We start from the raw sequence: 26671 nt of genomic DNA on the forward strand, positions 1-26671 counted from the left end.
AGTGGTTTAGCAGTCCATTCTCCTACACATCACCTCCATTTCATTGACAAAATAAGCTATTCAAATCTCAATACAGCTGGTTCAGGTTTCTAGAGGAAAAAGATGCAATCTCTTGACAACAGAAGTGTTTTAGTAATCTTAACACATCTAGTTTTAGTAATACTGTTACATGAGCCACACGTAGCATTTCCTGAGTTTAAAGCTATGTCCAAAGCTGCAGCTGATCTTTTAGTTGAATCTGTGCAGGAGTTAAGTCAGTGGTGGTTACAGTGTGATAGTCAAAGAACATTGCTGCGCTTCAGTTCTTACGAAGAGCTGGGCCTAAGCCACAGTTCATGTAGTCCACTGAACACCATTTAAAAACTAGAAGTAGAGGAGTCGCTCCCGTTCTGTACCTCTGGTCCTCTCTTGTGCAGCACGAGTTTTAGCTTTATTTACTGATGGGCCTGAGAGAGAGAAAACTGAGTTAATTCCAAAGTCTCAGCATTGCAGCTGATCAAGAAGCATGCATGAGATAACTGTCTAGGTCTAGCTTAACATGGAGAAACATACTTCTGCTCAGCTGTTAATAGCTGGCAACAGCAGCAAAGGCAGCAGGTGAATCTCCATCAGTCTTAACCCCCTTAAGTAAGGCTGAATTAGTCTACTTTGAAGAGCTACACTATATGCATGAATTCCCAAATTCAGGAGGACAGTATTTGGACCATCCAGTATCCCACAGCAGGTTTGTTGCTTCCCCCTACCATCCTGTCCCCAGGCTGAGATAGAAATACATTGTGTGCTACTGTCTGCTGGGCCGCATGGGCCTAGAAGCCATCTCCACAAAAACCAACACAGGGCAAGGCTGCATTTGCTTCACCTAAGCATGCCCAAACAGTGAGCCTGCACTGCCACCAGTCAGCCCTTGCTTTCCAAAGCCAGCCTACTTGGACAAGTGAGGCACATTCAAGTACTGCTTTTGTATCTTCACAAACCTTTCCATTTCATGGGGAGGAAAAGTGTACAGAGGCAGCTAGCTGTTCCTGTTTGAAGTTTTGGAGCTGTCACATCTTACCTATGTAACTAAGCAGAACTGGAAGAAATATTAGTCCATGTGTTGCTCCCAGCAGAACCATAGCTAAATACATCCTGAAGTAGAATATCTTGAAGATCTGAGATTTGGAAAAAGCCAGTACTACAATTCCTCCAAATTTGGTCAGTGTGATACCACTGAAAACCTGTCAATAAAAAAAAAAAAACCCAAAACAAAACTAGTATTAAAGTGCTAAGTAGGGCTCTATACAATCCATTTGCTTAAGGCACTTAACATTTGCTAAAATACTTTATGTAATTCGAGGCTCCTACATGCAGCATACCTGCCTCCCCATTAGTCCTCAGAACCAAATCCGAAACCTAACTCGAGAAAAGTTACAGTTCTTGGTCCCACTAGAAACTGACACCACAGGACAGGCTCAGTATGGTTAAAAACCCAGTATCTGTACAGCCACCTGGTTTATTTTTTTACTTTGGGCAGATACAGATGAGAACTATCACTTGAAATAACTCGCATTCAAGTGAAGGCCCAATGCACGTATTACCAGAGCAGTGTTCCAGCCCCAACCATGTCACTTTGATTAAGTGGTATGATAGTACTGCCTAAATACTGAGCCCTGCTTGCATTCTGAAAGCTCCAGTTGCATCCCATATTCAGAATAATCTTGCCTAGTCACCTCTGAGTGTCTGGAAGAGGGAAGCACTTAATCCTAATGGGGCAATTCAAGATTAACCCAACCTACTAGTTCAGCTAAAACTATGAGGTAGTAGTAACAGACTAGAAATGTGAGTCTTCATCACCCCTGTTAGTAGTAGAAGCCTAAGAAGAGTTTTAAGCATTCCAAAAAGAAAAGGCAAAGGCCATCCTTATGACTTGATACTCGCATAGTTTGTGACTTGGTTACCCCTTTCCTCCCCATACAGTAGATACTTACTGAGCTGCCCATGTGAGACAGAGCTTCTTCTGCACGCTCTACTCTACTGCCCTTAGTACTAACAGTGAACGCTCTTGTTACATGGCTGCAGAATTCCACAGCAATACCACAACTCTAGGCAGTGAAAAGAAACACATGAAAACATCATTATCATCAAAATGCTCATCTAAAATGTCTCTACTCAGAACTCTAGACAGGCTAGAAAAGTTCTGGCAGCTGTGATCAGTTCCCAGGGTTAATGTCTGGACATTACAAGCTCAGCATTACTTGCTTTCTAGGGGCTGTTCCAAGTATTGTACAGCATTTTACCACCAGTTATTACTAATGGACAATCAATCTGATTAAACAGGAATCAGAACATGAGATCATTTTGGACAACAAAAGTCTCTTAATACTGTAGAAAGCTGGCTTCAACAAGGTGCGCACAGTGAACACTGAACACTAAACTCAGTTTACAGATTATTACCTTCAGTAACATTGCTTTAGAACAACACTGAGTATTCATGCTGATTTGATACTACAGAAGTTCAGCTGATTAGCCATTTAACTGAACTGCTGGTAAATCTTAGATTTATCTGGCAGGTGGACTTGCATGAACATATGCCTAGTTGTAACATGGGGCAACCATTTACTCCTGTAACTTCCTCAGATTTGCCACAAATCTCTGGAAAGCAAGGTAAGCAAAACTCCAGCACTCAGCTATTAGTTACTAAGTTCTGGAATGTTTCACCAAAGCACTCTCTGCCCAAGTGGTTTCATCCATTTATGCAGGAACAATACCGGTGCTAGCACATCACAGATCTACTCTGGAGAACATAAACACAGCAGAAGCCCTAACACTAAGCTATATATCCTTACTTTAGGCATGAACAGCTTCTCTTGATGAGCAACAGCACCTACGCCTATATAGTAGCAATACAACTTGCTACAGAACGGACTAGACCACCACCAGCTGCAGTACAGCTGACAGTTCAGTGGCTTTATATGATCAGTACTAAGACTAGTTGTTAGAATAAGCCTGTTTTCTACAGGCCATCTAGATGTATTAAGATAGTTCCACTACTATTCAAATGCCTGTCAAAATTTAGTAGAAAATATATATGTATTCATGATACTAAGCAGTAAGACACAGAATTGTTTTAAGACTTGGCAACAGAAGCAGAGAGATGTCTTGCTAACTTACCATGACAAGGTTTACTAATGAAACTGCATTCAAGCTGATGCCCCAGAGCCACATCACCCCAAACATGTTCATGATGATCATAGCAATAGTAATTGAAACTACAACAGCAGCCCATACTTCAAAACCAAGGAGCACAGTTGTCACCAAAAATATCGATCCCAAGGAGATGCAGAGGTTAAAGATAGCATCATGCACAATTGTCAAGTACTGTTCATAGAAGACATAAAACACACTGTGGAAAGAAGAGGTGTAGTTAGCCATCTTCCTTGTTACATGCTAATATTAGATTAGCTTCTCTACTACAGATAAAGTACTTCCCTCCTAACAGGGGTCACCAACAGAAACTGGCTTTCTAGCAATCAGTGGAATAACTCCTATGGAAATGCTGGCTGTTACATGACAGCTCCTCACTAACACTTCAAATAAAGGCTGTATCTGGAAGTCACAGCGATTTCCACAGTCCAGATTTCCAGCTTCAGTAGCTGCCAAAAGGCAGCTCCTCAGATCAACTGAGGTATCTGCAGAAACTACTGCAGAAAGTCTGAACAGATTCATTTCACAGTGAGACCACAAGGATGGATAGGATTCTTTGACTCAAAGAGATCAGCTGTACAGATACCAATTCAAACTGAATTTCATTGCGGTACTCTTCCACAGCCTTTAGTATGTTAATCACACAAGTGTTAGATAAGCTATACTTGGCAACACTGCTGCCTTTGCTTTAGGTTTAAATAACTGAAGTTTGAAGTCAATACATTCACATTACAGCTTGCAACTACCCAGACCAACAGATCTGCTCAAGTTGGAACTATTCAACCCTACTATAAAAGCTAGGAAGAGCCTGAGCTGAAGCCAGAGCTACCTCTGTAGTGAAGGACAGGTTGATTTAAGTTAGTTATCAACCACAGTTGACAGAGTTAGTGCTATGGATATAGTAAAACCACAAAAAGATAACTTATAAATTCTAGAATCTCTGTATTACCTTCTGTTAAACAAAACTCAAGACTCAAGTCCCTAAGATGTTATTAGCCAGTACCTTCTCCTAGTTGCTCAAATTGAGTATTTATCACTAAGGCAAGAAAGATGTAAGCATACCTGTAAGGAAACACCCGGTAGTTCTTCTCTTTGATGCCCATGGTTTCAGTGATGTTATCTGCTATAACCCGAGCTTTCTTCATAGCATCAATAAAATCAGATGACGTTTTCAGTACAGTATGGTAAGACGTAAAGTAAGTAGCTCCAACATCAGATTTGTTGTTTATAAAGTTGACAGCAGAGCTGTATGCAGCATGTCCTCTACATAAACATAGTAACATTTTAGATGTCAATGTCAGTAACCACCATTCAAATTTACTAGCTTTTATAGCTTAAATCCTGTTTTTAATATCTCCCAAAACTGACAGAAGCTTCAGAGCACAACACATTTGAAGACTGCACAGGATATACTAGGACAGACTGACTATACAGTTTCTCTTTGTACAGGGAAAAGCAGCTTTCCTTTTAATTGACAATGCATTTGATTTCCCAGTTTTGTTTCAGAAGATACTACGTAAAGCTAAGATGTCAATGTCTGTCTGCCTTTCAGAAGGACATTAAATACCCAGCCTTGCAGACATACACTTCCACAGCAAGTAGTTACACTTGAAGTTACACTTCCACAGCAAGTAACTTAAACACACTGGGCTAAGATACATCAAATATGGCTCTTACCCTTTGCCACACTTAGAATTAGGGTTGTCTGATAGGAACATTGGCAAAAATGTCATGAAGTCTTTGCCCTGTGGTCTCTGCTTGCCTTCTTGAGTCAGTGGTCGACAACGAGTGCAGGATGGATCAGTGACTGAAAGAATACATGAAGGTGGTCAACTACAGGATCAATTATTTGTCCTAACACTGGTAACTTCTGACTTGCAATACTACAGGATACAGTTCCTTAAAAAGCACTTTCACTGATGAAATAACTCATCAGCCCTGAAATTCTGTACAAAGTTTGTAGTCCTTTATTTTTATTTATTACTACTAAGGCAAGGCTTACCAGGGAACTCAGTTACTTGTGCACTACCTACATTGGACCCAATGAGAACTCTACCAAACTGAAGGATCTGAACAAACCCAGAGCACTAGACTTGTGTGTTCTACCGAAACCAGCAGAAGGATCAAGTTACTTTTTGAACAGTCATTACAATGGCTGTGCAGGTAGGCTGTCTTCAGCCTGCAGCATTCCAGTAGAATGTTTACGTTCACTCAAACAGCAGTTCAAAGAGCGGATAACTCAAGCTTTTCTCAGCAAGAAAAGCTATTCACCTGACTCATATCATAATAATGTTTTGGCTGTGAAACTTATAAACCAAACTAATCCCCTAGCAACAAGATGGATACCAATACCTGAAGCATTGCAAAACTGTCCAGTGGTATTGTAGACCCTGCAACAGGATGACTGTGGCTTCACCCAGTCAAAGTAGTCATCAATCCAGGATGATGGGGCATAACCTATCCTTGTGCTAATAAAATAATGCAACATATCCATCATCAGTAATTCTGTGTTTCATTCCAGAACACATCCCTTGACCTCTTCCAATGCTGACTTACACCACATCATCTTACTCTGGTCTAAGCTACTTAACCCTTCATTTAGTCCCCTGTTCCAGTTCCCTATTCAAGAGTCAGTCTTGCTCATAAGACCATGGCTAACAAGCAAGAGAAGCTTCTTCCCTCCCCACTTTCAATTTCCACTTGAATGCCCAGCTTTCCATTTCCTTATCCACTCTGTGCCCCATCCTATTCCAGATACTGTTGCCTCAGTTTTCAAGTGAGGCTCCTCTTTCAGTTAGGCTGAAGTGAAACCACTGAGCTACAGTGGAAGTAATCAGGAAGAGACTTTCTTCAGTTACTAGCTACTGAATTCCAGATACAATTCCTGCTTAGCCTTGCTTGGCTAGACCAGTTCATCCACCAAGTTTAGAAGCCAATCATGCAAGTAATTTTCCAGGCGAGCCTAACCACACCAAGAGGTTTTCATGAGTTCTTCCTACTATTCCTTAGAGGATCAAGCTCTTTTTCTAAACCCAAGTACATCAATATATCCCACCAATTGAGACAGGCTTTATCTTCATACTAGGAGTTTACCACAGCTTCTTCACTTCCTCCCTCCCAAACCACAGTATAAAGCAGGTACAATAGTGACAGCTGTACAAGCTGGCCTGAACTAAATTAAAGGACACGCTGGTTAACTACATCTCTTCAATGTGACTATGCAGAGAAAAGCAGGAGACTTACTAGCTACCAATTTCTGCAGCATTGAAGACTTGCTGGACAAGTGAATCATTATTACATCCCATTCCACCACACACCATGTTCTGCCCTTCCAAAGAGGTGTAGTTGTGCCCTTCTTCTAGGACGAAGTAGACAGGAGGACCTGCATGCAAGTACCTGCTGATGTGGCTGAAGTAATCTATTACATAGGAGTCCTAAAAGGGAAATGCTTGAGTTACTATTACATGATGTTGAGGTAGCATAAGATAAAGGTTTCAATTGAGTGACAAACTGCTGAAGAGCAACATAATCTTAAGACTTACATCTGGCATTGAGAGAGACTGATCCAGTCCAATCTCTACATTGTGCATAACTGCTGTACTGAATGACAGAACACCCACAAACACTGCTATCTGCAAAAAAGCAAATTCGTGGAAGCAAGAACTATACAGAAACAACAAGCAGTAGAAGTCATTTATTAAGTTACTAGGAAGCATGCAAAGAGGCTTTAGTTTAAGTATGCTACCCAGGCTTAGTACAATAGTAGCTACGTTTTACTGCTACCCAGAGCCCCCTTTGAAGCCATAAAAGAAAATTTATATTTAGAAGGCAGCAGTGAAAGGTATGCCAAACACTTCATAAATACACAGAGTTATCTCTATCTGAATCACAGATTCAATGAGACTCAAGATTAATGCAGTGCAGGAGCCAACTACGTGCTGACTTTCAACATACACCTAAAATGATTTGATTGTCAGTAACATAGCTCTTAAATCTGGGCTTTGGTCAGGCCTCTAATTACTAGAAATACTCTTGCAGTTATAAATGCTTATTCCATTCCTAATGCTGAAAGCAAAAACACTGGAAAGTTCATTTGTTTTGTTGTGGTGAAGATTTTTCTTCAGTATTTAGACCTTAAGGCTCACTACACTTTTGTTCAAGTTCAGATGACTGCTTACTTTAAACAGAATATACATACTACTATCGGTCTCATCCAATCCTTAAGCAGATATGGAGAATACAGATTTTTGAAGAACAGAAATAAGATGCTATCAGAATGCTGGACTCCATCCGTTTCTTCACTGCTTTTGATGCAGCACAGAATATCCAGTCTATTCCTCTAAAAAGAGATTAAATGCTAGATTTAGTACAGCGCTGCAGAAGATGCCATCCCTATTACACTGCAGTTATAGGCGCATTTATACTCACCTCTTGACGCCTAATATCCAAGCCCAGGAGACTTACAAAGCAAGTAACTTGAAGAATGAAGTCTATGAGCACAGCCATTCCAGCAAACAGGGAGAATGTGCGAACTGCTGGCATCGTAGACAGTGTCCCTGAAAGCGACCCACTTTGTTAAAGCAAGTTCCCTTCTCTTAGAAATGTATGAGCATTTTCTAGACAGATTTCCAAGTTAACTGTTAGCCTCATAGCAGGACAAAGATGCTTTCTGTTAAGTAATGAGAACAGCTGAGATGAACCTGGCTACAACTGCTGTCTTTGACCTGTTTGACACCTTTAAGGCTGTGCAACAAGTGAGTGGCTTCAAGACATTTCTCAGTTCCAAAGCTATTAGTCTTGTGCAGACTGAATCAGAGGGTTGTTAAAGAGCACTGTTAAGCAAGGTCTTACTTCAATATTAAGCCACTCAATGCAAGATGAACCAATGGCAAATTACACTCCAGGTAAACAAATTCATTATGAAAAAGGCGAATTTATACTTTGACAGTAACAACGTAAGACATGCCTCTAAAACGTATTGTAAGAGTGAACCTCAAATGTGATCTCTTGTAGGGGCAATTCTTTCAAGCAGCAGCAAGATGACTGAATGCAATATAGGAGTTAGTAATATATCAGATGTCAGGGTGTACTAAGGTCAAATTTAGACTTGTCAGTCACTACAAATCAGTAAAAACCTCCAGCCCGAAGAGTTCAACATTCAGAATTAGATCTTTTTAACTGTGCCAGTCTCTTGAAGATAGGCATACAATGCCTATCCTCAGCAGAGCTCAAGTTAAACTTGATTATAGCAATGAACAACTAAGCTCAGCTTCCTCTACAAATTCTTGCTTTGTTTCACGCTTTAGTTTCTTATTGATTTTTGCAACATGCAGGTATAAGGCCCTTATCTTCAAGGGTTAAAGAAGTCTTACCAAGAAAGAATGCCACAGTCTCCGAAAAAGACGAGAGAAACATACTGGGTGCCACATCTCCCAAGACTCTGCCAATCTGTTTATCCAGGGTTTCACCCTGAAGGCGCTCATCTCTCTGTTTTAAGACAATTTATTTTAATTAGGGATCATGTAATTTAGAAAGTGATTTCATATGGCTTTAAAAAAAACCAAAACAAACCACCTTCAAACACACCAAGTTCTTTTATTGTTTTTCCTGCATTAACACAAATAAAAAAGCAGAGATTCTCCAATATAAAAGCAGCATGAACATCCTCTGTTGCCTTGCTTCAAACTTAACTTAGTACTGTATTTCAAGTTCAGTAATTCAGCCAAAACAACACACTTGCCAAAGGCAGTAGGTTACTGAGCCTGTCCATGATTACTGCTCACAATACACTAAAGTTACAAGTGATCAAAACAGGAGTCAAGTTCTGCATCTACCAGAGAAGGATGCTAGAGATACTAGTCTTTTGTACATCACCAGTATGTAGACCAGAAGTTAAGTAAGTTTGTTATCAGCCAGCAGTAAGAAAATGCAGAGATTATGGTGGGGAGGTGTGTTTGCTGAGGCAAAACATACATATGGCTCTCCAAGACCACTCCTGGGAGACAGAGCTGCTCAGACTGGACAGAGCACTGGAATGCAGAAGACACTGCTCCAAGTTAACAGCCTTCAAAAGCAGACAGGCACGTTTATAAGAGTGTGTATGAGAATAAATACCTGAAGTGTTTGTACCATGATGAAAATGTTGTCCACCCCAATAGCCAGCACCAAGAAGGGAATTACTTCTATCACAATCAGTGTCAGTGGGATTCCAAAGTAGCTGAAAATGCCTACAGAACATGCCACTGAGCTCAGTACAATCAGGATGCCTGCAATGCCCAGGGATATCTTTGAATCCACCTAAAAAAGTTGTAATGACTGTCAGCCAAATCAGCATCATCACACAGGACAGACTCTAGCAACTGTAAAAGCCATGTTCTTGCTTTAAGTGTAGTTACTAGAAAGCTGCTTTTCTGGTTCTTGTGAAGATCCAGAAATTTAAGGAAAAAAAAAACAAAAAAAACCCAAAAAAACACACCACACCAAAAAAAACAAAACAAAACACAAAGAACCTTGAAGCTAAAAGCCTTAAAGCTGAAGTTAACTGCACATCAAGTGAAAATACTTACTTAAGGCTAAGAAGCATACAAGTATCATCAAGTATGATAAGGGTAATGCTACCCCTAGTTCCTGCCCAAGGCAGACTCAATGCTTTAAGACAATCTTGAGTATGAGCATTCTACAAAAATATTTAAGTCACTTAAAGCCAAGTAAAGCTAGTCAGCAAGGTGTAGCTTCAGTGTTTTATAGCAGTGAGAACTACACATACCAGCAGTCTTCTGCAGCTCTGGATACGTCCCAAAGCCATAGAGATGTACACAAACATTACAGTATAGCTTATCAACACAATGCCAATATCACTGTTGCTTTCACGATCGATTTCATCTTCAATACTCCGTTCAGCAGAAAATGATATGGTTAAGTTTGGATTATCATAGTTCTTCAAAAAGTTAATAAATCTAAAGAAAAAAAAAGTTAGTCACACTTTAAAACATCTTGTACTAGGAATACAAGTTGGTTGAAGGCAAATTTGATTCACCTGTGTGGTACAAGACTGCACTGTGGCCAGACAGTACTTTGAGTGACCTTCCTCATTTTTAAGAGGGGTGCTGGCTACACATCTCTAGAACTCTACTCCAAGCACCAGAAATACACTATGCTGAAATACTTTCCATGTTCTCTGCAGAGTTTGAGGACAATCACACATCTTGTATAAGCTATTCCAAAGTGTAAGTGCAACCTTCCTCAAAGTTAGACCTGGAAATACACAGATTGCTTAGAGTACTTAAGGCCTAATAGTTTTATTTCAGTTCCCCTAACTGAAGAGAGGTGCTTGTGACACAGATAGATGCTGGCTGTACTAGCACATACTTAGACTTCCTAGTACAGTAGTTTATCTAGTTTTCCTATCACAGTAGATTAACAAAGCAGCTGGCCTGTGCAAGCTAACATCAGCTCTTCAAGATAGTGAAGGTGAGGAAAGCCTCATCTGGAAGATGTTTTTAAAAATTGGAATTCAAGAATTACAGGATAATCCAGACCTCTCCACTGGCAGTTAACACTCCAGCTGACTGAAGAGAATACCTGTGTGACTCCAGCCAAAGTAAAGTATATCAAATCCTTCCTGAAGGTACTTAACGAGTACTACTGTACTAGATGGTCACTAACAAGATCCTATCTCCTCAAACCAAGTGAAGTATGTCACATAAAATGAAAGTTTTATAACCAGCACAGTTTGTCCTTAACTGGTTCTGTTGCCTCTCAAAACACTTCTGTAGTTATACAGAGAAGCAGTACAGTACAGGGTTTTTTTTCACACTTCTATACTTAGAGCAGCTCTAACTGATGTATGCATTCCAGAATATGGGAACACCTACTTACTCTTTTTCCCACGCCAAGGCTTTCATTAGCTTTCTTGAGTCATTGTAGTAGTTATTGACAGGAAAAGTAATAACAAGAGCTGTAGCATTATTATAGTTATCATCTAGAGTAGGGAAAAAAAAAAAAGTCAGGCATTATAAAGTGGAGCTCACATTTCAGAATAGGCTGGTACAGTTAAGTTTAAAATTGGTATTGTTCGAAGCAATCTCATCCCTACAACTCCACTTAAAACAGTCTAACAACACCAAGTTCTCAAACGCACTACTGAAAAGACAACAGAAGCAAATAAGCATTCCAGGTTGTATTCGCAAATTTACTATGTTCATGGCACCCCAACATTAAACTGTTGCATGATTAGACAAGGGGCTACTATATAACTAGTGTTTATGACTTTCCATCTAGGAAACAGGATGTGGTTTCCTAAATACTGTGTCTCTTGTATTACTTAGATATTATTCAAAGCAAGTACAAAACCCCTACAGTTTCATCAAGAAGTGCATGCCTTCAGAGGCTGTTTTAGTATATTTGTTTGGTGTATCTATCAAGTTATGTTTAATGGATAAACTGCAAACACCTCAATTTATTCTTAATTGCTTTGTCAGAAGAGCGACAAAACTTTTATCTAACTTAAAAGACAAAATACAAGCACATCCCAGTATGTCAACCTGAGATACTTGTCTTTATCTAGTCTCTAGAAACCAGAGATCTTTTAGCAGGCCCAAAGCAGACTGAACATTTGTATACTTGTCAACAAGACAAGTATGTTCCAGCAATAGACTGTTTACATTTTGCATTTCCAGAGTAGTCTGCCTACAATCTCAGCATGGATCTACTGGAAAACTAAATAACCTTACTTACTGAAAGTTTAACAAAACTCCAGTTTCAATGAAGTATACTTAAACATCTGTGTTAAATAAGAATGCACCTTTAGTGCCAACGTCAGCGCACAACTATGTACTGTCAAGAGTTAAACTGCAATACTGTTTTGCCAACCTACCATCATATCCTCCCAACACCAGCCATGGAAATACAGGTCCACCAAATGTTCCTAAGCAGGGATCATGAAGCAAGCTTGTGTCATTCAGTGATGCTGGAGCCCTAAAGAAATCACCAGTGGCAAGTGTTAGCTTCTGCTTGACAACTGAGGCACAACACCACAGGACAAAAAAAGGGAGAGAGCTGAGCTGTTGTGTTATAACTGATGATACATCAGGAGAGAAATGAAGTAAGACTGCTAGTGATACATTGCCCTTGTGCTACATTTGCTTTGAATTTAAATACAATTTTAAAGGTGTCTTCCTTGTAGCTAAGATGAGGAGTAGCTTCTACCCAACTGAAGTGAAAGCTGAAGAGAAGACAGTTTCTACAGAACCTTATTTCTCCAAAGTAATTGAAATACATTTAAGGTAAACCAAAGCCCGCATCTTGGCTTGGTAAACCAAACCAAGCTTAACTAGAAACCTGATTAAAATGTAGCTCCTGCTTAAGTACTACAACACAGAAACACAAGCAACCTATATTAATCTGCAGTTCCACATAGTATTGAGTTTATAAAGGGGTAAGAAAAGGTTCAAGAGGGCACTGAAAACTAGCTAATTTTGTTTGCCAGCACGACAAAGACCTAGCTGGCGTACAGTTTGAAAAAGCCATGTAACCATACTGCTTACCGAACACAGTATAAGAAGTGAGTGTGGTAGTCAGCATAAACAAAGAACTCATCCCCAATAGTGTGATCTAGAACAGAGTGACTGTTCTGAAAGTAGTTGAGTACACTCAGGATAGTGCAGTTGTTGTTGTAGGGAGCAAGAGGAGCCAGGCAGATGTCTTTCAGCATTACAGTCTCATTGTCAAAAGAAGCAGTTATGTTGACAATAGCATCCTGCAAATCCAGTACCTTGAAAAAAACCAAACCAAACCATAGTTTAACAGCAGCACAAAAAAGCATTTCCCTTGCAAGACAGGGCTAAGTGCATACTGCATTCCTGTAAGTTTCCAGAGACAGTGGCACACCAATAGCAGCACATTACTAAATCTATTATTCCCATGTTCACACTAAGAATACTTAGTTGGACTTAGCTTGCAAGACTACTTCTAACAAAAGTTTTTCAGCAAAAAGTTTATAGCAAGACTAGGACTTTCAATATGAATATCTAGCAATTGTTTTGATGGATACATAGCACTACAGATGGAAGCCAACTCCATATGATTATACCCATTAGGTATGTTTAGGTCTTTCCTCTTGGAAAGTTCTAGTTACCTGATGAAGAATCTCTTTGGTAAGAGGAGGCCCAAAAGATACATCTGCTCCCGATGGGTAAGGTGAATAGGTGTGTGGATGGCTGTTTGGCGCTTGAATAATAATTTGTTCAGTACGAAAGAAAGGCCCAAAGTGTGTGTCAAAGTACTCCTTCTCCCTGCGAGCTTGGCTGCTTGGGGCTGACCAGAGATCCACAGGGTTTGTAGTTGCTTTAATATATACGAAGCCTGAGCAGCACATTGCAATGAAGACCACAGAGAATAGGATAACAGGACGTGGATTTCTGACACAAAACGCCCCCCATGATGTGAACATCATCCTTAGGCCATTCTCAAACCTTTCACCAAGCCTTTCACCACAAGTAATTTTCCCTGTAAGAGCAAGAATTAAAGAGTAAATGTTTGAGAAGTCAGCTAAGCAGCATTTTCTTAAAGTCCATTAGGATAGATGAAATTTTGTTCTAGCTTTGTTTGTAGCAGACACCAGAAGCCATGTCTACATTGATGGTCAGACCCAGGGACCAATCCTTGATTGAGGTCAAGGGGGACAGAAATCAGGTTGTACCTAACACTGCCCCTTCTAGTGTAAGATTGTCTTCGGCAGAAGAAGACACGGCAAATAATGGTAGGAAGCAGTTAAGAGATACATAAGGATTAAAATGAGCTACCTCAGCTGCTACACAAACTACAGTTCTCTCATTACATACTTTGAATGGATACACAGACGGGTCAGAACATGATCAAACCGTATTAGCATCATGTTGCCCACACCCCCAACCCAGCTACAAAACACTCCAGAAATTCCTATCAGCATAGCTAAATTCATAAACTGTGCACCCAGGGCTTTCAGCATCCAGCAAAACAGGGTTAGGTTCTACCCTAAAAAGAAAATACTGTCCAGAAAACCTGAAATAAAGCCCTGTAAGAATGGATTATATGGCCTAACAAGGCTAAAATTCCAGAACCCATCCACAAGAAGGGGATGCATTTACAGTGAGTTTTAATAAATCTATTACTTTTATCCAGGACATACCATTGTCACGATGAGCATTCACAGGAAAGGCTATATTGCTGTCAATTGGTGTGTACTCCGAGACAAAGTGCCGTCTCCTGCAAGACAAAAGCCTATGTTACCCTACTCCCCCAAAAAGGTATCTTTTGGAGTATGTAATAAATTTGATATTTGACTCCTCCAGAATTTACAGGCATCTCATGTTCCCTCTACACCCATCCATTCAAGAACATCAACCTCCAGCTTTATGTTCCTCTAGAACAACCTACAGCCACATCTGCCATCTTAAACTTCTCCAGCTTGGATGAAGCACACATTCCTTATGCATATTTAGAAGGCCAGTAGCATTAACAACACAGAGAGTATCTTTAAATTATAATCAATTTAGAGTGAGAACATTTGCAAGAGCTCTCTGTGTTACAAATATATTACTTCATTAGTCAAACTGCTTAAGTTACACCTACATAGCTTGAAGAAACGGGGAAGGAAAAAGGAAAGGAAGCCACTTTCTTCCTGTCCTGAAGATACACAAGTTACAGCACTGAACACTTACAATAGGCCTATATTGCTTATACTCATTCCCAACACCCAGAGCAGAAGCCAAGTTCAATAGCCTCCTCATAGTAAGATAATTGTTTTGTTACAAGTATTAGTCTGCAAGAAGACAATGTTACAATTGCATTTGGCTGCCAATGATCCTGAACTGAGTTACAACAATCTTATTACCTTTAAGTCAAACTTTTAGTGATTCTTTCTCCATTAACCACATCTCCTGACCAGGTTAAACACTTTCTTGCACATGTAACAACAACCAAAAGTAATGGAGGTTTTAAAGAAACACTGCATGTGGCAAACAGGTTTTTCCATCACTGGAATTTTTCAGCTCATTCCAATTACAGGAATGTTCCAACATAAAGGAACAAGTGAGTGGAGGAAGAAAACGGGATTGCATTTTCAGTCATATGGGTTCTCCAAGATATTACTCATGTACTGACCTTGTCTTAAGCATTGTAAAACCCCACAGCTTCCAAAGTTTGACATTGAGTACGAAGGCAGCTCACTACTCCTGGAAGGCAGTGCTCTGGTATCTTAATGCATATCATCCAAGAACAGACAAAGTTCAACTGAAACTTTATTGTTTACTACAGAGGCTTAATGTCAGTTAAATGAAGCAGATATATGCATTTCCCTAGACTTCTGCACACTCTTGCTTATAAAAGTTGTAGATTTGTGTATTTGATCACATTGCTAGGGATTCTATGAGAGTTGTGCATCAACTAAACCAACTTCCACACTCACTTTCTACCATGTGAGTTTTAGGTGTTAGAACGCTCCCTGTAAGTATAAGTATCTGCCACAGAACAGGATTTTTGGTTGAGTAAAGAAACAGAGGCATAAGCATTCTGCCCTGGGCAAAGGAAGCTTTCAGGGAAAAGGCAAGTGACTGTCAGAGCTGAGCATTTTGAATGCTTTACCTGTAACACCAGACTCCAAAAACTAGTGCAAAAAATATGAGTAGAAATCCCATGTAGGAGATCCACATGATGACATACACAGCATCCAAACCAAATAAAAGCCAAGGAGCAGGCAATGGAGGGGGTTGAGGTTTTGGACCACAAACAATGGAACAGTCCTGACAGCTGCATGGTGCTGTCGAATCATCCACAGACTCATTACAGCCTTTGGTTGCATTGTTCATAGGATTCATTCCATGGACAGGAACATCTGCCAAATCACAAGTTGCAGAGACAATTCACTACCATGTAAAAATTCAGACCTTCATAACAAAAGCTTCTCAGTTAAATTAGTTAAGCCTTTATACAAAAGGCCCTACCCTCTAGGGAGGGTAGCTTTTCTTGGTCTTACAGCTGAATAAGCCACTACCGTTTCCATAGCAGATACCAATTATTTACAGTTGTCTACTAACTAAATGTTTGGTCATGTTTCAGAACATTTCATTCTGTAAAACTAGTAAAGACATACTGCTGTCATCCCAGCAATGTCTCCCCCTTCATCTGTTCAGACTGAAAAGTGAGTAACAATTTCTTTGCAAAGAAATCCTGAATGATTAAGGTACCACCCTGATTTCCCCAAAGAATGCAAGCTATCCAGTTGTCTATGCTCAGTCCATTGCTTAATGAGTTTGAGATCTATACAGCAAGAAGCTCCATACAAAGCAAGTGCAAAGTGTGACTTCCAAGCAGATATCAAAAAAGATAATTGGTTTCTTACATTGCTTGGAAAGCCTTCAACTGCAGATACTCATCGCTGGGCAGCTGTTCAACAAATCAGTATACTAGCTATAGTATACTGATTTTTCAGCCTTTGACAGAAGTTTCAAAGGCAAGGACTAATCAGTTTCTCACCTGAAAAGATAGGAATAATGCTGAAAGGAGTTTGTCCATTGTCTTTACTAAACAGGTACTCAATCCAGTTGGTTGCATTGCAGTCCTTGACATCCTTCCCACATAGTAGCCCCAGTGCTTTAACATTACTTGATGGCGCCTCCACATCTTTGCAGGCATTATACATCGCTAGGAAGAGTGCATGAACACATAAGATTTACTAGACCAATGTTATTGTTCGAGTGAGTATTTCCAATAATTATAGACTCGATTTCAAGAAGAAATATATTAAGACTGTTAAATAATGCTTTCAGGTTTATTTACAGTATTCAAGGTTGTGATGCTTTGTTACAGCTATCTTTCTCCAAATAGGCCATCTGAATCTGCTTTGTGGTAGAATCTACTGTTTGAGATGCAACAGGGCTTAATATTAAGTTCCTTTCAGGGAAAGTTATGACAAACATTTAAGGTAGTTTTGACCTCTAGGCCACATACGACTTTTCAAGTGTCTCCAACTTGATTAAAGGTTACTGCACAAAGGGTACAAAGACTGAATTAATGCTTCAAGCTTGCTATAAATTCGGGTTGTATTTTGAGTTTGTTGTTAGAAAAAAATTTAAGACTTAAAGGACTAGAGCAGTCCATTTCAAGAGGAATGAGTGCCTCTTACAGAACCATTCCAGTGCAACTGCGTACAAACCTGACCATTATACCTGCCCATTATACCTACCAGATAGTTTCAGTATCAGGTAGGCTTTGGACATTCAATATTTGTCAACAACTTTGTTTTTCTGAAGTTAAAGTCATCAGGGTTATCAGCTTTTAACCATTTGTATAGATGTCCAGTCTCAGCTGAATCTTCTAAAAAGCGGTATTAACAGTGTCACTGCAATGTCTCCTACCCAGGCAGAAGTTAGCATTCCAGCTGTTTTAAGAGGGACTACCAGTACCAATTTGATATTTCAGACTTCAAAAGATAGTTAAAGAGATGGTTTGCCCCTCCCAGTTCTTCTCAAGAAAGCACTGGTCTTGTTACCTTAACAAAAGCCAAGACAAATTAACATGCTGTTTACTCACCATTTGCAAAGCTGTCTCCAATAAAGTACTGCAGCTCTGTAACACTACTTTTGTTCTCTTTTAAAACTGGATCATAGTAGGGTATGGTGCTTGTAACATTCAAAAAGTCAGACTGATTTGGACTGCAAGTCAGTTCACAGAAGAGGTTTATCAAGTTGTAAAAACAGGAGGGACATCTGGGTAGAAAAGTCGATGAACAGCAATCAGATTAAAATGTAAAGATGCAACACATCCAATTTAGCCTTACAGAGCAAGCGTAAACATTCTGCTACCAATGACAGAATAAAATGTTTAAATTCTGCAAGTTTTTAATCAGCAATACAACATTAGCTGATGCTTAAAATTGTGTAATACTTATCAGTACCACCAACACCATTCACTAACAAAATTTCCCACCTCAAATAGCAGACACAAGCAGAATTTGAAGGAAAAACGTAACTGCTGTTAGCAGGATGGCTTCTGTTAGAACAAGAAGACTGAAAAGTACTTTATATGTCACCCTCTTCTGAAGGCTTCATTATAAATACAGTAGCTTGAGGCAAACTAAAGTCATGTTTATTCTACCAACTAACTCTATCCAGACTGCAAGTAGTTTAATGAAATTAAAACCTCCTGATGCAGATTAGGAAGTCACTCCAAGAGCTTGTTCCAACAAGCCTCAGAATGAAGTTACTACCTTTTCTACACTCTACTTAAGAAAGCACATTAAGACATGTTCATGTTAAAAAGCTCTAGTTGCTATGCCATTTGTTAGCATACCTGGAGAGAAACTGCAGAGGCAGCTGCAAGTTGTTTTTCAAAGTCTGAAGTTGATGAGCATCACAGCAAGTGCTTACATTGCCAAAGAATAAACCTGGACAGAGTTCCTTAAATAAAAATAATATTGAGATCAGAGGAAAGAAGCAAAAGCATGCTTAAGACTTCAGAACTCATGAGAATTATGGGTTCTACTTCAGCATATTTTAGAAGACAGCAGCTGCTGCTGCAGGAAATGTATAGGGAAAAAAATAAATAATAAAAAATATCAGTCTAGCCAATATGAATTTTTAGAGAACAGGGAGAAGAATCACTACTTTCATTCAGTTTCATTCATCACTTCCTTTTAGAAAGCTCCTTCAGATGATCTTTAGTCAACAGGGTCTATATATAGAATGATAATGGTATTTGAAAGTCTATTAGTAATATGATAAAGTATATTTATCCAAGTTCAAAGTATTCCTGCAGCTTATCCTCTAGGATACATTCTGGATAGTATCAGATTCTAGAGTCTCAGAAGGCAAGCCACTAACTATAAAAATCATTCATTACCTGGCAGAGTTCTTTCATGTTCAGTTTATAGAAGAGATACATGCATTTAATACAAGTATAACATATACTAACATACAAGACCTGTACGTTAGGTAGTTAGCTCAGCTGCATATTTAAGTCACTCCTGCCATCAGCCAAACCACTGTTTATAGCTATTTCACACTTTAAAGCTTTGAACTATCATCTGTCAGAAGGCAAGTCTGGCAGTATCTTCCTACACTGTGTTTCAAATACACAAGCTCTATTTTGACTGTGATTTTGTTCACTTTTACAGCTAAAGCCCAGATAAGGAAATATGGTCTCACACTAGGTACAGCTAAGTTCAGCTAAAGTGAACTTTGTCCAAGTTTGCTCCATTTGAATGGGTGTCAGCTACTGCACTCTTATTTAAAGAAGAGTTCAGGAACTCATCTGATGGAAAACATAGTTAGTCTTGTCCTTTAGAGACTGGAAGGGTGCAACTGCAGAGTATTGTAGTTTGGAAGAGTTCTAAAAAAACAGTGCTTATGCCACTGAGGAAAATACGCAGGCAAGCGAACCAATCCCATATTTACTGTTACATTTGTGAAAGCCTGTAATCACATGTTTTGGAGACTTCTATCTTTGAACAGAAACTGTTTGGGCTATGAGCTATTCCTGAGAAGTCACAAATAATCTGCTCATTTTCTTACCAGGTTAGGTTAAAAAGCACCACAGTGCAGGTCCAACAGAATCCAGTACAGAATTCCAAAGTGTAGGAGAATAATTTTTTAGCAGCAGATCTCCAAAAAAATCTCACCTGTATTAAATCATAGCCACCTTCTGGTAGTGCTATTGGTGGTCCATCATAAGCACAGTTGTATCTCTTGTCTCCAGAAGCAACTCCACATTCTCCATACCAGACACAAGATTGTGGAAGTACCTAATCAATACAACATTAACTGATTAACCACAAGGAATACTGCCAAATTCCTCATTTATTGTAGAGTTTATGTGCCAACATTCCAAAACTAATTTACAATCCAGATTAACTTTCTACTAATTTAAACATCAGCTTGTACCAAATAAAACACGCATCAACAATAGCATGTGGTTTTGACATGTGCACACCACTACCAACCTCCACCTCAGCTCCTCACCTGTCCTCACCCAGTCTAGTAACAGGAAGTGCTATAGACTACCAGTCTATAGTTAAGACCAAGTATAAGAATTAAGAAAAACCTACAACAATACTTCAAAAGCATCTCCAAATATAAGGTCATGTAGAAAACAATTTGTTCATGCAAGTGAATTAAACTGTCACTTTAAAGCACATGAGTTTGTACATGGAGAGAAGCATACTGCTTACATGCAGTATTTCAGTTCCTCCTGACACCTTTAATCCTTCTTGCAAACTCAAGTCACTTACAGTGACAAATTGACAAAGTAAAAGCATAAAGAGGACTCCAAAACAGAACTTCATGGCTCTGCACTCACCATGGAATGCCATATTTTGTCACAATCTCAAAGGATGCTCTTCATCACCACTTTCAAGCCTAAGCATGCAACATCTAAGCGATAAGTAGAAAACTTCAAGTCTCCTTTTAGAGATGTTTCCAGTTAAAGGACTAGCAAAATTCATAAACTGGTCCTTTTTTATGTGCATGAGGGAAATGGAAGAAGGATAATGGCACCCCGGAAGCCTTGCATTTTTTGTTCAGTGGTACTGACACTGAGACATCTGAAATGCTAAACCAAAATATTCTAAAAAATATTTAACGCAATAACAAGTTATTTACAGAAAATCCAGCTCCAAGACTGCCCTATGCACCCGGGCTGCAAACAAAAAGTAGACTGCACAAACACTTACTGCACTTCTGCCAGCTCTGATCAGAAGTTTGAATGGCACAGTCTGAGACATAACTGACCTACTTTTATCTCCTGAACAACCTTGAACTAGCATTTGCAGAAACAGCATATGCTTACACTGCAAGGACAGACTGCTGTGCTTTGTGCTTGACCATGAATAATATTGTTTACAGACTAGAGAGGCCCCTGAAAGGCTGTATTCATAGTACCCAAGAGCTACCCAGAATTACAATGCCTCTAAAGCACCCATTTTTGTGCCAACACCACTGACAGTTCCTCGAAAAGTATGTAAGTAATTATTAGGTTTTAAATCAATAGCTATCACAGATTTACCTAACTCTGTTAGAATTGTTTTCTTTTACCTTAACCTAGGCAACATGGCCCAATTCAAATTACTCACTAGAAGCCAGGTCCAAGAATCAGTTTAAGTACCACCCATCTGGATCACTATTTTATTTGTCTACTGTAGCATTTCTTCTAGCTAAACCTGTCACCAGCTGCTAAGTATCACCATATTCTTACACACAAGTTGGAAGCCACCCATTAAGACTGCACTTGCAAACACTAAATATTAACACCAGCATGAGCCAAAAATTTCCACTTTTTTTTTTTACACTGGAGTCTATTTACAGAAGCTATATTGTAAAAGTGCTCATACATCAAATTAAGAAGTCAGTGTTTCTTTGATGCAAAATTAGAAGTCACTGTCTTCACCTCTGCTTCCTCACACTTGTATACTCCAGTTTTAATAGCAAACAATCTGCTAACAAGGAAAGACAGTTTAGTGTCTGTATGTACCAGTGTCCAAAGTGACAATCTCTTCAAGAAGCAACACAGATTCAATGCTATTTTTGCAAAAGGGCAAAGAATTTTGAGCTGCTTACTACTGCCTGTGAAAACAGAATTAGTTATTTCTTCAGTATCAGGCTGTCTTCCATGTTTAGCCTCGAATGGTGTGTAACGATACTTTTATGAAACTTTCTGTGTTTCATTAGGTCTTGTCATCTAACACTTTCTAATTTTAAAACCCACAAAATTATCAACCTACTCTTTTCAGAAAGACAAGCTTCTACCAGAGTGGAAGGTGTGGGAAAAGTGGTAATGCAGTTACCAGCTACAAAAAAAACTTATCAGGGCACTTCCTACATAGAAAAGCTTCTGTGTTGTAAACTTCAGTTACCACATCAGGCTGATTGGTAGCTCTATTGTTTTAAAAATGTTATCTGCATTTCAAGGTAACACTTCCTTTATTATAAAATGTACAAATAAAAAATAAAATACAAGCTGTGTTATGTCTAAACTTACCCACCAGGCATTTTGCTATCATTTTCAGGACAAAGCAGTTTACTCACATATGACATTTGGTCATGCACCAGAAAGTATTCAGCTAAACACACACACAAAAAAATAAAGCTAGATGAGATGTTTTGGCCTAGTGTTAGTTTACACTTGTAATTTGAATAAAGAATTTGGAACCACATTCCTGAAGTTCCATATTGATAACACCTACCATGAGGAAAAAAAAAAAGTTTACCACTCAATTTCAGCTTGTTTAGAAAAGCCAACCAGATCAGTTACTTTTAACTATTAGAGCACTTAGACCTAGAACTTTAATACTCTATTGCAGTATCAACATCAAGAATGCAATTTCAGAAACAGCCCAAGATTAGATATTTATGCCATGACCTAGCAAGATCTCACTAATAAAAATGTGAATTTATTCCCTGAACAGCTAAGCTTTGGGGATCCTTGGCTTACAGGGGTGAACTAAAGTCTAAAACCCACTAAATCAAAGTCAGCAACAAGTCATCAGTACAGCTCTGAGACATTAACAAGTCAATAGCATGCTCATCACTGAGTCAGTCACAAAATATGGGAGAGGGCTGGGCTCCTAGGGTTCAGACAGTATTCAGGGATACTGCAAGTCACTAAGTAACTACTCTGTTACCACTGATAAGATACAGCTGGAAGTTCTTCCCCCAAGAAACTCTCCAGTAAAAGCTAGATTAAGTTACAAAATACAACAAGTACTTTGCTCTGTCTACTCTTTCAGAACACTCCTACACCACTTGGAAGAGATGGAGATGAATACGCGTGGTTGTCAGCAAACCACAGTTTAACAAAGCTACTGCTTACAGAGTGAGACTTTCAGGTCATTTAAGATTTGTGTGAACAATCATCTTAAACAGGTGAAAGCCCTCCTAGCCCCCAGAGTAACACAGAAATGCAGTGCTGAAGCCAACTGCCCTCTAAATAAGGCAAAATACTCCACAGGACTAACACGAACAGATTTTTTTGTTTGGTTGGGGGTTTTCTGTTGTTGTTTTGTAATCACACTAATGAGTGCTCCTTACTTTAAAATGGGACTAAGTACTTCATAAAGCAATAGCAACATAACCTCAGATTAAGGCTGTTCTCTCCTGCCCCCAGTGCAGTTTACAAACCATCTGGCAGTACACTAACACTATACTTCACTACATCCTCAGAGTTCAGAAAAGTGTATCCCTACTTCTGGTCAACTTAGCCTGTTTGAAGAGAAGTTTCATCTCAGGTCAGAGTTCCAGGAGCCCTAATAAAGAACTTGCACACAAGCAAGTATGGGCATTTCATGACTATTAACATTCTACAAAGGCTCTGCTACAGCTTTTTGGTTTGCAGGCATCATCATTTGTAATAAAACTGGTGTTCCAACAGACCATAAAAACATTTACTTCAGTCTAAGTTTCTTCAGCTGCATGTTGAAACAAATCAATCTTCAATGCTTCCAGCAACATTAGCCATCACCAACAATGAATATGTAGCTGTTAAGCAAAGAACAATGATAGGTTTTATACAGAAACAGCAACTATTTGTAGCTTGCAAATACCAGATCACAAGTGAACATTGTTTGGCTCTCCAGATTACTAATGTATGGAAAAGGCAACAGCTTGTTTCCCCTTCCTTCATCTACGATGGCAGATCTATGATCTTGCAGGGTAAAAAGAAAGATTCCAAGAAAAGGCATACTCTCTCCCTGTGTCATCCCCTCCTCTTCCATAATATCTAGTCCACATCACAATTAATACCTGATACTGCCCACTAGCTTGAGAAATTAAGTTCTAGGAAAACAATATCATAGTACCCCTAACAAATGACATGGCTGGGTTATGGAAACAGGTGACCAGGTCAAGCTTGCAGATCTGCCCCAGGATTTGCACATTACCTCACAGCCCTCCCTATGAGAGGGCGGAGAGGTCCTTGGGCTAAGGGAAACTTTACATGTTTAATTCTTAGTCTTATTTTGTCTCTTTCAGTAACTTGTTCAGAGGCAGCCAATTCAGGGACAAGCTTTGTCTGCCAAGCTCCTCTTGGTCTTTTGCTCATAGTAAGGAACTGTTCCCTTTCAGACAGAAAAATCATTAGCTGCTTCTGGTACGGCAAAGCAAGCCACAGTTCTGGAATTATCCAAGCACACTTCAGATGTCACAAGAAAGTCAAAGTCAAGCAGGAAAAGAAAGTTCTAACACTGGGAGTAGTTCAGTATCTGTGGGAGCAAGCTCATGTTGGCTGACAATGATTAAGAAAATACACACTTAATACATGCATGATCAGAAAGCACAGGGCCCCTAACTAGCAGCTGCCTGCAACTAAGGCCACCTGTACCAAAATACCTCCCATATCCTGCAGGGGAATAGTAATAACACTGCACAACACAGGTTGTTTTGTCTACTGCCCAGCAAAGTACTACTCAGTTCTACCAGTCATTCCCTTCAGCCACCTCTCCTCTTTTAGGAGGACTTCTTCACTTCTCATCCAAAAAGACTGTGAATAAGTCACTCCTGATTTTCCAGGAACTAACTTAAGAGGTTACTGTCTCAATCCTGAAGCTACATCCCCATCCCTGCCAAGCAAGCTGCTCCACACAGACATTTCAGAGGTCAGACAACACCACACTGCAAGCCCCTTGGCAAGCTTGAGACAGAGCAGCACCTGCCATTAATATCTTCCCACAGGATTTCAGAAACACAGAATATATCCTACAGCTTGGGATTCCAGTTGCTGATATGAAACCTGTGTCCCACCTTGCCCCACCCACCAATCTGACAACTTCTGTTTTAGTATAATTATACAAGGATCAACTGAAACAGGTTGCTTAAAGCACACAAGGTGCCATCCAGCACATTAGGGTGCTCAGAAAAGAGCACGAACAGCTTCAAGACTTGAGTGTTAGGCTATAAACAAGTTAATAGTAAAAAGATACAAATTCATTAGGAAACTGAAACCTACATGGTTAAAATAATTTTGCAATGTTTACTTCTTATGGACCACAAAGCCACATCCTCTACAAGGATCCCCTAAATCTTAGCGGAACTTGTTTCAAGCCATATTTTTCTGTCACCTAAATGACAGCATAATGCAACTTACCAACTTAGAACACACCTCACTGCTACAAGATGGCATCACCCTCCCCAGAAACTTACATAAAGAAGTGTTGGTAAGGTGTGAGGTCCATTACCTACCCACCTGGATATCATGACTCAGTACTAAACAATCAGCTTCTCCAGTGGTAATAGAAGAATGAATTCCTAGTTTTCTGTTCAAGTACTTCAGAGGTTGTTTGAAGAGGATATGAGAACAGGGGAACCTCGGCCCACACACACATGATGACAAACTTGTGAGTTTGGAAACAGTTAAGCATAAAACTTGACACAGAAAGTACGCTCCCAAGTTGGTTAGAGAGAAAAAAAATAAAGAACCACAAACAAACCACTAAGGCTCACAAAACACTCGTTTCCCCAGAGTAAGTCAGAGTACCTTACTCCTATCTTGGACTACAGCATAAACAAAACATAGAAGAAACAAGTGAAGGTAGTACAGTATTTTTTACTAAAGCGTCACAAAGTCCAACTTATTCTAGTCCTTAGTTTTAAGGAAACATGTCATCTTGATACTGGCACATCAGTAAACAGCAAGATCTTACTACACACAGACTATTACTTCCAGGAAGCTGTCTCGTAGCATAAGAAACACTCCAGGCAAAACGAAGCAGACACTGAGGACATATGCAAGCCCCTACACGAGCATGTGACTGCGTGGCTACTCACATGCACGGGGCATTGCATAACCAGGGCGCACCACAGGACCGCGGCACCCTGGGCACTGCTGCTGGGTGCAATACCAGGGGACCGGGCACAGGTTGAATTCAGCTAAGCCCAAGCACGCTCGCTGTCTCGCCGCCGGTGATCCCAGGCGGGCCTGCCTTGTGCCACTAGGTCGTCCCGCCCTCCCTCGCCTCTGTCCCGACAGCAGCGAGCCAAAGTGAGAAAAAGGGGAGGGAGAGCCTCGCCGGGGATAAGAAGGAGACACCCCGGTACCACGCTGCAACTTCGCACTCCCTGAGTACAGCGGCCTAACCCCCACATCAGGCGGGACAGCCGCCCCCCCGGCCCGGGAGACCCTCGGCTTCAGACTGCGCTAGGAACCGCGGCCCCCCGCAGCCCTGAGGTAACACCCGCTGTGCGGGGTGGCCCGTCGCCCCCTCTCCTTCTCCTCTTGACGGTGCCAGGAGGCCCAGCCCGCCGACCCCCCACTCCAGCAGGCACGGCCGCCCCACGGCGCCCACACCCGGGAAGGACTCACCCGCGCAGGCGACAGAAGTAAGAGGAGGAAGAGAACGAGCAGGCCGAGGCCGCCCCGCCCGGGGCTGCCTTGCGGGCTCCCCATGGCTACGCGGGTAGGGGTGCGGGGAGCCGGCAGGGTTCTCGGCCGCCGCAGCACCGAGAGACGGTGAGGTGCAGACAGGAGG

At 40.3% G+C, this 26671-nt stretch overlaps 1 protein-coding gene across 1 annotated transcript; it reads right to left on the bottom strand.

Annotated features, from left to right (window-relative positions):
- Positions 1-320: 320 nt before the first annotated feature.
- Positions 321-26631, bottom strand: NPC1 (NPC intracellular cholesterol transporter 1). Its single transcript, XM_080611872.1, has 25 exons — positions 26506-26631; positions 19838-19960; positions 18511-18617; positions 17752-17927; positions 16696-16863; positions 15805-16054; positions 14351-14427; positions 13319-13689; positions 12729-12955; positions 12059-12159; positions 11062-11164; positions 9950-10139; positions 9298-9480; positions 8556-8670; positions 7612-7739; positions 7382-7522; positions 6726-6815; positions 6427-6617; positions 5536-5651; positions 4861-4990; positions 4246-4446; positions 3151-3382; positions 1968-2081; positions 1055-1217; positions 321-446 (listed from the first exon to the last, which is right to left on the bottom strand). The coding sequence occupies exons 1-25, from the start codon at positions 26587-26589 to the stop codon at positions 364-366; spliced, it is 3864 nt and encodes a 1287-aa protein (XP_080467998.1). The 5' UTR covers positions 26590-26631; the 3' UTR covers positions 321-363.
- Positions 26632-26671: the final 40 nt, after the last annotated feature.

This window comes from Psittacula echo, assembly GCF_963264785.1.
Source record: "Psittacula echo genome assembly, chromosome: 2".
In the NCBI taxonomy this organism is placed as follows: domain Eukaryota; kingdom Metazoa; phylum Chordata; class Aves; order Psittaciformes; family Psittacidae; genus Psittacula; species Psittacula echo.

What these genes read in the sequence shown, in the direction of transcription:
- NPC1 (XM_080611872.1), bottom strand. Translation starts at nt 26,589, where the DNA reads ATGGGGAGCCCGCAAGGCAGCCCCGGGCGGGGCGGCCTCGGCCTGCTC. An exon ending in GAATGCTCATCGTGACAATG is followed by an intron (nt 13,690 to 14,350) that starts GTATGTCCTGGA and finishes TTGCTCTTACAG; the next exon opens with GGAAAATTACTTGTGGTGAA. An exon ending in GCTGCAGAAATTGGTAGCTA is followed by an intron (nt 5,652 to 6,426) that starts GTAAGTCTCCTG and finishes TTATTTTATTAG; the next exon opens with CACAAGGATAGGTTATGCCC.